Source organism: Ascidiella aspersa, chromosome 2 (genome assembly GCF_963924565.1).
Source record: "Ascidiella aspersa chromosome 2, kaAscAspe10.2, whole genome shotgun sequence".
Classification (NCBI taxonomy): Eukaryota; Metazoa; Chordata; class Ascidiacea; order Phlebobranchia; family Ascidiidae; genus Ascidiella; species Ascidiella aspersa.
In genome coordinates this window covers 33,946,000-33,956,865 of record NC_139448.1, presented here as the reverse complement: position 1 = coordinate 33,956,865, position 10,866 = coordinate 33,946,000, and the positions used below count along the sequence as shown (strand labels likewise).

At 34.0% G+C, this 10,866-nt stretch overlaps 1 protein-coding gene across 1 annotated transcript; it reads right to left on the bottom strand.

Moving 5' to 3' along the window:
* Positions 1-393: 393 nt before the first annotated feature.
* On the bottom strand, positions 394-10,597 carry LOC146165428 (uncharacterized). Its single transcript, XM_083380925.1, has 13 exons — positions 10,244-10,597; positions 10,010-10,132; positions 8,861-9,053; positions 7,795-7,980; positions 7,179-7,289; positions 6,656-6,863; positions 5,886-5,889; positions 5,191-5,358; positions 4,181-4,303; positions 3,522-3,714; positions 2,736-2,921; positions 1,865-1,975; positions 394-1,323 (listed from the first exon to the last, which is right to left on the bottom strand). The coding sequence occupies exons 1-13, from the start codon at positions 10,399-10,401 to the stop codon at positions 1,099-1,101; spliced, it is 1,989 nt and encodes a 662-aa protein (XP_083237051.1). The 5' UTR covers positions 10,402-10,597; the 3' UTR covers positions 394-1,098.
* Between the last annotated feature and the right edge of the window lie 269 nt (positions 10,598-10,866).

Here is a 10,866-nt window from a genome sequence, read left to right as displayed (position 1 = left end):
ATGTCTGGTAACATACCAAATCCGGTAACATACCAATAACATACCAAATTCAAAATTGCGCTTCAGGGGTAAAATTAAAGGCGAAATTATGGCATATTGGTGTCATTTTTGCTGTTGTTTGTTCGTACAAGTTAAGGAAAATCATTTTTATCGCCTGTTGTTTTGAAATGATAATAACGAAAATGATAACTCCTAACTTGAATATAGATTATCTGTAGTAAGATCATGTTAAAAATAATTAAATAGACATTTCAAACGTTCACAATGCTACCTACTTCTATATGGGCGTTTGATGTTTTTAATGCGTTTAACTAAAACCTCCAACCATTATGCTCATAATTCTTTTATCGTTTGACACGGCAGCATAACGCCAAAAAAATGATAAGATGGAACATTGCTATATACGTCGGTCGTCGATACACAAAGTGCAGAAAACACACCAAGAAGTATTTAGACGTTGGGTGCGCTGATATTAGCATGCTTGCAATTGGAGTAAGTCGTTCACATACGATACTTGCGTGTACCCAAGGCCGTTAGTTCAACTCTCGCTTAAGCACCAGTGTTGTTTTACACGGTTGCTGCATAGTGAACGAAATAGTGATATTCACGTGTTTTTTAAGGTCAATAAAAGTCCACTTGAATTTATCAATTTACACGAATGAAAGTATTTAAAGCGTTGCAAGGCCTTTTTATAAAACCGGTAACACGTGAAACAATTAGAAACAACTTCTCACAGTGTAGGTTGTAAAATATCTAAAAATATTTATCATGTTTTAAAATATCAAACGGTAATATATGTTTTTGGGAAATAACTGGGATTACACATAGACCACAGAAGTTAATTTTGTGAGGAAAGGGACTTGTTAAACAGAATGTTGTTCCAGAAAAGTTGAAATGGCTAAAATATAAAAACGTACTATATTAGTTTTGATGTCACTCATATATTGTTGCTAATGATTGGCACATTAAGCTGGATTTATCTTGAGAATGAAAAACCAATTCCTTGCCCTTTTTTGTGAATAAAACAGCAGTTAACTACCACCAAAAAAATAGCGAATTAAATGTGAAAAATTACCAAGCTACCAACAGCAAATCACGTCAGGGTCCTTCTTTGTCATTACTCTTCCACAAATATTCGATTTGCTTTAGTACGATTTCTTCAGCGGTTATTATCTGGTCAGGTTGCGGTATATACTTGTCCTTGTCCTTGTAGAGCAGTGGTACGTTGACCGGTGTGTCGTTGTTCGGGTACACAAAGTAAACCAGCGATCTTCGCACTTTGCGACAGCTGGAGTCACTCACGGGCACCACCACGCGGTGTTTCTGGGAAAATATTTAACAAACTTTCATGAACCAATTTTTTACCTACCAACATTTGTTGAAAAAAAGGGATATTTCGTGAAAAGGACATATATTATTATTAATAACAATGCTAACAAAAGACTCGGTTTTATTTCTCTAGTACTTCGATTTAAACTTAAATTGTTTAAACAGGTGAAAAACGTACAACAACATACGAGTATAAACGCTGAAAAATAAAAAGTAGACATATTAATAAACAGCAGATCACACAACAAAACTAAACTCTTGATTTTATATTAGAAGCGTTTTCGACCAAGACAAATTTCTAAAAACAATCACATACATTTGGAGCATAATGGTTGGAGGTTTTAGTTGGACGAAGTGAGAATATCGAAGCCCATACAGGTTGCATTTAGTGAACGTCTCGAAGATCTCAAAATGAACAAAGAGATACTCACAAAAACGTTAGAAACGCACTTCATATGGGTTTTGATTATGATCCATCACATACTTATTGAATCCTGTGTAAAAAATAATCCACAAGTATTTAAGTTGTACTCACAGTAGATTTCAGAGCTCCACAAGTCATCTTCTGCAGAATGTCTCCGATGTTAACAAGAGCGGTTCCTTCCATCGGAGTTGCATCAACAAATTCACCATCAATATTTTGAACCTTAAGTTATGACAAATAAACCAGTTAAGTCACAGGGATAAAAAGTTCACTTTTTTTGAAATCTCATATTCTTAACAATTTTGAGGTATATTTATGGTTATATAGCAGGGACAGGTAAACCTTTAGCATAAAAGCCACATTATATAATTGAGTACTTTAAGCGCCACAAAGAGTTAAATAAAGTTTAGTGAATTTTCGTGCAACCACGCAAAACTACGAGGCTGCAGGCTATTTGGCAGGACCACCAAAACATATTTTTAAATATAGGCACAAATTATGAATAATTAATATATATGTCATTATGTCCGACGGTGCTCTCTGGAAAGGGTTGTCAATTGTCACTCTTAACAATCAAGTTTAGTAGAAAAATTTTAAATGGACATTTGGTGTTTAGTAAATAAGCGAAAATAAAGCGAAATGTACATAAATAGTACAGTCAAATTGTATCTACAGGTGATTATCCACCCTGTCATCAATGTGTCCAAAACTTTGCTATTTTAAAATTGAAACTCGCTGTTAGGAAGTGTTTGTCACAGTTGAATACAGAAAACAATACTGTTTTCCCACACTAAAAAACAAAAAAAACATAGTTGTATCCGAACTCTATCAATTTGAACAATTCTTTATATATACATAAAAGAGCCATAAAACATTGTTGGATTTGCAGTTTGGTCACACCTGTTGTATAACCTAACCTTAAACATAAATATCAAAAAAACAAAAGCTATGTATTTTAACTGGATAAATGAAATAAGTTCACCTGCAAACCACCAGTAGAGTCTTGAAACAAAAAGGTTATTGACGAAGTATCGGCGTGCTCTCCAAGTCGAACCTGTCCTGGTACCAGGTCCTTAGCTTCCACTGGTGGATAATACAAGGTTCGACTGCACGTGTAAGTGTCACCTATGTGCATGTTGGTGTGGCACTTCTCAAAAAAATGTTCATCCTGTTTGGGGAAAAACATCTATAATATTGTATGTTGTTATTCTACAATTCACCTGAGTGAAACTGATTACTTCTTAAAATATTTTAAGAAGTAAAAGGGGTTTAACAGGTCAAAAAAATTTAAAACCACTGGGTTCAGATCAGCTTTTATAAACATTTTTATTAAAGCAGCGCAAGTATAACAGTCTGAATTTTTCGTAAGCAAAACATAAAAGATTAACATTAATATGTTCGAATTTGATTGATATGAACCATGTCTTTATATTTTTTTCCCAATTTCTTAATGTGAATTTTCCATAAAATCCTGCTCAGAAGCTCTCAGTAAATTAAACCATATGAACTACTGCATTCGGCGACTCAACCGATAAAAACATTAACCAAATTCTGAGCCAGGACCCTTTGTTTAAGAAACACTAATTTATGTAATAATAAGCATAAACAGAAAACTTTGGCATAAAATAACAGAACAGAAATTATTAATTACAAATAAAGTCTAATTCTACTTTTTTGGTAAAACTGAAAAACAGGGTAAACCAAACAAGAAGTGATTTACAAGCTGAAATTATTTTATCTGGTAGGGTTTTTCACTCTGTAACATTACCTCAAGTTCCATTGCCAATGCAAGTGCATTCATAATTCTCATGCCAAGCAATTTTCCTCGTTGCATAAACCCCAGCATAGCTTCTTTAAATCCAGGAGCAAATTCATCTGGCCATTGACGCTCAGTTTTGGTAAAAGATTCTCCATTAACATCAAATGCCTCTTTGAAATCAGCAGGAATATTTGGGTTTGTGCTGGAAAGTCAATCAAACATACATCGGATAGAAGAATTGAGATAATTGGAAGTGAACAGCCAAACACTCTTACATTGCTTTAGGCATCACAAATTCTTCTATCTTATCTAGCATAAGCATTTAATTTCTAATACCATAAAATTATTCTCTTTAAACTCTTTTAAATTTAGCAGTTCATTATTAATTCTATATTCTCAAAAATAATATCAAATAAATATTAAGTTAATATTTTAGTAGAAACTTTGTCTATATAACTTCCACTTTTTTAGATACGTACCTTCTAATCAAATACTTGTACAATTTATCTTGAATAGTTAGGATAAATAAACAATTTATGATGAATTTGTTTAGTTTCAGTTACATATTTTTTAGAGGGCTACATTTTAATGATGTTGGTCTTTTTTGAGTTTTTAAAAAACAAAGTTTCATGAATAATATTATATAATAAATGTATAAAAAGAAAAACCTTTCAGCTCCAATCCCAACATATCCAAAAACAGTTTTACCCTTCTGTTTGTGATGCAGTTTATCAGCTTCAGAACTTAAGAAAAATCTTTCTGTTGTATCTTGAACTTTGTCGATAAATTTGCTGTAAATTTTCATTATTAGTGAAATAGATAAACATTCATAGGGGTTATTATAGATATAAAGTCAAGTGTTAGTTTTTTTCCTAAAACAAGGCATTTCAAGATTTGTCATGGCTCAATGAATCCACAGAGTTCATGTTTTATCAAAAAAGTGAGGGTAGGTTTTAATAAAACTAATGTAGATTTTAATATATTTTAATACTTTTATAAAAAAACATTTAAGATTTCTATTAATGTCAGAGATGTTAAGTCCTAACTTAAGCCTTTAAGGCAAAATAACTTTACTTAACTGACTTGCTAAGTCCGTTTGGACGACAGGGTTGAAATGAAGTGTTTTTAGTGGGCATTTTTTATAGAATTGATTTATAAACTTTCTATGATTTGCGTTTTTGTCATTTTTTACTTGAGTTATTGCTTATAATCGGACAATTTAACCAATTTTAATAGTTCGGACTTGACTTGAAAATTGACGAATTATGATTTTTCAAATGACTGGACTTCAATGACTTGAACTTATACCTTGACTTGGACTTAGGTCATTTAAAAATGACTTGTTTACAACAATGGAAATAATATTGGCACTCTTTCACTATTGTAAGTAAAAATTAATAAAATAAAAAATTTCTTCAAATGCTGCATACCACAACGCATATTGTTTGGGTTAGGGTGCGGGTTAGTGTTTGGTTGAGGGTGGGTTAAGTTATTATTAGTAATTAACATAATATTACTTGACCCACCCTCACCCAAACGCTAACCCGCACCCTAACCCTAACAATATGCGTTGTGGTAAGCGGTATTATTATTATTATTTTTTGCATAACTTTTCACGTACAATAGTGAAAGAGCGCCATAATATCAACCATTTTTATTTTTACATTAGTTTACCTACTCTGTAATACCGCTATTCTTCAAGTACACAAATCCAACTTCAGAAAACGCCTTAAAAAGCTCGTTGCCAACTTTTAGCAAGCTATCTTTACTACAGGTGTCCCTTTCGATTGAGCACTTGGCAAAATCAACTATCGGTATTTGGTTGTTCTCCGGCATAATGCAGTTTCTTTAAGCAGTCATTTCAAGTTTTCAACAAATGCTGAGTTTATATATGATTTAGTGATAGGTTTTCAACCAAGGACAAGCAATTACGCAACACGTTTGCAATTCAAGATCACAAACTTTCGGCATTTAAGGTTATTTCCCTAAATGTAGAATTTGGAATTTATCGAGGTAACTTTTCCTATTATAACCGGGATATTTTTTGATAAGAAAGCTTTAAATAGCATTTTTTTGACAAGCTGGTGAAAACAGGAAAAAGTAGACTTTTCCTACAAGTGCAATTTATTAATTAAAATACCATAAAATCGCGCTAAAAAACGTAAAGCTTTATTTTAACTTTTTTTAATGGAAAAATGGCCGTTGGCCTGAAAAAAATGTTTGACAGGTCGGAATCCGTGTTTTACCCAGGTCTGGTGCATTATATGCTATATTTGACCTTATGCCAGTCATTTAAGTTGACATTTGAAAGCGAAATGTTGCAATGCATTCTGTTGTTTGATCAGTGTTTGATTGCAGTTCAACATTTGTTACTTTTCTACAAGTGGGTAATTCTAAGGTTATGAAAAAGTGCTTTACAATTGTCAGGTAATTCTAAACATTGTTTGGTGCAACTGTACAAACGTAGCCTACATAGCAATTTTACAAAGCACACCGTTTGTGTATAGTATTAGTCAAGAAGGTATATTTTTCAGAACTTAATTAGTTCAGCAAAAAAATGTTATCACTATGCATTTTTAACTAATCAGAACTTAATTAATTAAAAATGCATAGTGATAACATTTTAAGAATACGCTGGATTCAATAATGTTGATTATGTTATGGAAAAATAAAACAAAAAACGTATACCCAATTTTTTTTTAATTTGCTCAATTTACAAAACGTTTTAAAAATATATTTAAAAAAAGTAGAAACATATCAGGAAAATAAAGCAAGTAAAATGGTTAGATCGTTTGGGCCGAGTGTTTTATGTGCCAGGTAATCAACAAGAAGTGTCCTAACTATTGCGGATCACAAATTCGTTGGCTTACAATCACAATTTGGACTCCAATGCGGGTTAACTCAAATACAGATTTTTTAAATGGTTGCTTTGTTAACCCAACACAAGACGGTACAGCGATAATACACTTCTAGGTAAGTAACAAATTGCACCGTTGATCGATTCGGCAATAAAAAATATATTTGAAGGCAACAAGCATTTCACCAGTACATGATAATATCAACTAACTAGATGACACTTTTGGATGTTTGGCATTTGAAAGCCACTAATCGAGTGAACAGACAGGTGACGTCAAACGCCTAACCATCGATGACCCAAGTTTCACGCATTTTTTGAGTGATGTAATCCAGTGACGTCATAGGCTTATCCGTCTGTTCCCGGTTCTTAGACTTGTCCTTGTAGACCAGAGGGGCTATCACCAGGGCGTCGTTATTGGGGTGAACGAAGTAAGCCAAAGACCTTCGCACTTTTCGACAGCTCTCGTCGCTCGTGGGCACCACCACGCGGTGTTTCTATCGTTAAATGAGAAAGCACATGGTTGAGGTAAAGGGATGGTATTATTGCGTAGACCAGAGCAAACGAGTTAACACAGAATACTTTTTCATAGTTAAAAGACCAGCAGAATTTATAGCTAAAAGAAAAGCTATACAGTTAAAAGGCTAACAGAAAATATAGTTAAACGGAAATTATAGTTAAAAGGCTAACAGAATCATTTGCTTTGTTTCGGTGAAATAAAAAGTTCCATAAGTGCTTACAGGTATGATGTAGGCCAAGATTAACTCGTCCCATTTTATTTATCACAGCATGCTTGCTATAGGTTTACATACGGTAGACTTTAGAGTATCACAAGACCACATCCGCAGAGTTTCTCCAATATTGACCAGAGCTGTTCCTTTGATCGGAGTTGCATCGACGAACTCACCATTGACGTTTTGAACCTGAACAAATAATAATCGGTCAGGTATAGGGTCGGGTTAAACAATTTGATTCCGCTTCAAAAGCCAATAAAAGCTGATGTTTAATTAGGGAGGGGGGCAGATTAAAAACACTAAATCGTGCTAAAACAATCCGTTAGATTGACCAAGATGAAACACTGTTTGAAAACACACCTAGCATCACGAAATGCTTTTAAGCATACTACCATTCAATGCAAAAGGTATAAAAGTGATTTTCCTATAAATTTGATAGTGTTTGATATGGCCTTGTTCATTTCTAGTTAAGGTTTAAAGGTTTTCTGTTTTATAACTTGCAGACCAAAAATAAAGCCTAGTGTAATACGCTTAGGCTCTGCAAAATAAATTACATGTTCTCCAACAAATATGGAAGTAGATGTTATTTCAGTCTGATGGAAATGTAACCTAGTGAAAGAAATCCTACTTTTCAAAATGTAAGTCAGTGCATTTTAAGTTAAGCAACAATGGCTTATACAGCAGGTGTTTATACCTGTAAACCTCCAACAGAGTCCTGGAACAGAACTGTGATAGATGTGTAGTCAGCATGTTCCCCAAGTCGAACCTGCCCTGGTACCAAGTCTTGGGCTTCCACAGGAGGATAGTAAAGCGTTCGTCCAGTTGTGAATGTGTTATCGGTGTGCATATCGCTGTGGCACTTCTCAAAGTAATGCTCATCCTTGAGAGACAAAGTATGAGTCTTATTAACAAATTGCAGTTGACAGAAATGACAACACACACCTTTTATGGACCTCATGTTTTTAAAACCAACAAGAAGAAAACCCGATAAATCATTACTATACCGAAAATCAAACCTTAAACCTAACTGTTAAATAAGTATTCAGTTCATGAAATTAATAGATGTTGTGATTGTTGGTCTTGCATTTTCCCCTTCCCCAAGGAAGGCTACCCCTTACAAACCCAAGTTTGAAAACCACTGCTTTAAAGGGTTAACAGAAAAGCAAATTACAAAGGGAATTCTCTGGAACTAAGGCAAGACTAGACAAATCTAGCCTGCAGTGAATATCTCACAAGTTATTTTAGGCCCAAACATTGCACTCTACTAACTGAGTCTCTACTAACTATGCAGGCTTAGTGTAAATCAATTGAAAATCAACCATGACACTTAATTGCCTCTTACAGTAAGCACATTTATGTTAAAGGGGATACTGAAACACAGTCTACTGATTACAAAAGTAAACTCCAAAGTTGTATATGCATTTCTATAAGTGTTTCAAAATTTGTTGTTTTATAAAATTCAGGTTGTTTACTCAGTTATATATAGTATAAAACAAGGACTTGTATTAAGTTGGCAAAAAACTAAAAAGAAAATTTTTGGAGGTCAACAAATAATACATTTTGCTCAAGAAGCATTACAAGTATCTAAACATGACCTATATATATACAAAGCAGGTAAAATGCATCCAAAACCCTTATTCCCCTAAAGTGATACACTACACAAGCCATAATTATTGCAACAAACACACATAACTTTTTTTTTATAATGATATATTTTAATTAATTTTAATATGTATATATATATATATATGTATTTTTACCTCAAGTTCCATAGCTATTGCCAGTGCATGCAAAATCCTCATGCTAAGCACTTTTCCCAAATCCATGAAATCCAACATTGCCTTTTTAAATCCAGGGGCGATGTCATCGGGCCATTTACGATCAGGTTTCACAAAAGAATCGCCGTTGACGTTGAAGAATTCTTTATAATCACCTGGTATTTTGGGGTCTGGACTTAAAATAACAAAAACAAGACAGGATTGCAGTTATTGTATGTTTTGTCACATTGGGTATCGTATATATGACTTTTCAAATAAGAAAGGGTAGTTAGTTAAGTTACACATTTTTAGTGATGGTGTTTTAGTAAAAACTATGCAAAATTAACCTTATTCTATTAATTTTTACATCTAAATATTGATTTTAAGTGTATTTTTTGATTTTTGACCAACATAAAAAATAGCTTTCCACTAATATTAAGAACAAGCAAAGTAAGCTACCACAAATATCTTATTATTGTTAAAACAAACCTGGGTTGGTGCTACGCCCTGTAAGGGGTGCAATTTCACATGGTCCATACAGTGGTGCCATAAATGTTTGTTCTTTATACAGATTTTGGTATGTTCGAAAATATTTGATAAGCTTTGGTTATCTTTAGAATAGCAAGTGGGTCAATGAAAATCGGTATTGAGACAATTCTCCATACCTGGTCGATGTGATAAACATAAGATTTTTAATGTATTTTAAACCTGCATCCATGGCTGTGAAGTTGCGGTCAACAGAGTCAGTTCATTTTACTGGGGTCGGACTCGATTAAGACAATGCAAGATCCAAACGCTACAAGCGCAGTAATAAAATCACTTTGATGAAGCCGCAAAATTTTGAAGTTAAAATAGCCTATATTAATCTAATATTTTTTAACCACTTGTTGTGGGTGCCCTAAGGATTGGTGTATATCAACCCTAATTTAGTTACATAACTTAGTGTAATACAGATTGTAGAGTCGAAGTCAGGACTAAGGTAAAGTGGCAAATTAGGCTGAAATGCAAGATTCAAATATGTTACTTTAGTCAAACTCACACTACAGTTGCTCTTAACCCACTCCACATCCCTACTTACACTCCGCACCCCTGTCCCCCCTTTGAATGCTAAAACATGACCATATAAGAGTTGCCAAAGATCTTTAAACTTACGTTTCAGCACCAATTCCAACATAGCCGAAATTGATTGTGCCCTGTCTTTCATATCTGACCTTATCATCTTCATTACATTCAAAAAACTTTGCCGTGGTGCTATTCAGTTTTTCAACATAGTTGCTGTAAAAATAATAACAGGCGATTGACAAAGGTCAGTAGTATTAAAGCGGTTCAATATTAGGCAACAGTTACTAGATTTTTAATTACTACGACATTAATCATCATACTTACTCGGTAATTCCACAGTTCTTTAAATATACAAATCCAACTTCATTAAACGCCTTTAAAAGTTCATTGCCAACTTCAACCAGGCTTTCCCTGCTACAGTTGTCTCTTTCGATTAAGCATTTCTCAAAATCCACGATCGGTATGTGGTTGTTCTCCGGCATATTTAAGCAGTAATTTTGGTCGCTTTAAGCAAAGTATTGCACACAGTCAGGGGCGTATTCAGAAATCCAAAAAGTGGGAGATGTCACAAATTTTCATCTTGGGAAATTCCCCTATTTTTGTCTGTCGTTAATAAATATTGACTTTATAAAATAGCGACGGTCATAAGAGTGTTAAAATAGTAATTGTAATGACGTCTTAATAGGGCAAAAAATAATCAAAAACAGTCAGTTAACGTCCAGAAAAAGCGAATCTTTAGACGCCAATTGAACACGTGCGTCGTCGACACTCCTGGATACGGAGTCGGTTAACAAATACCGATTCCGGACAAATGTGCGATTTCGTCGTGTCCCGAGTTCGGGTTGAACTCTACAGTCACCGTTTCACCCATTTACGTCACTAAATACGGTGGATATTCAGCAATCCACTCATAGGGGTGTAACACTGCTGTAATGACTTAAGTCATT

Bases quoted from the DNA above. Each gene is read 5' to 3' on its own strand.
- LOC146165428 (XM_083380925.1), bottom strand. From the start codon at position 10,401: ATGCCGGAGAACAACCACATACCGATCGTGGATTTTGAGAAATGCTTA. The intron at 9,054-10,009 runs GTAAGTTTAAAG...TGTTATTTTAAG, and splicing joins GTTGGAATTGGTGCTGAAAC to TCCAGACCCCAAAATACCAG. The intron at 1,324-1,864 runs GTGAGTACAACT...ATATTTTCCCAG, and splicing joins GTGGAGCTCTGAAATCTACT to AAACACCGCGTGGTGGTGCC.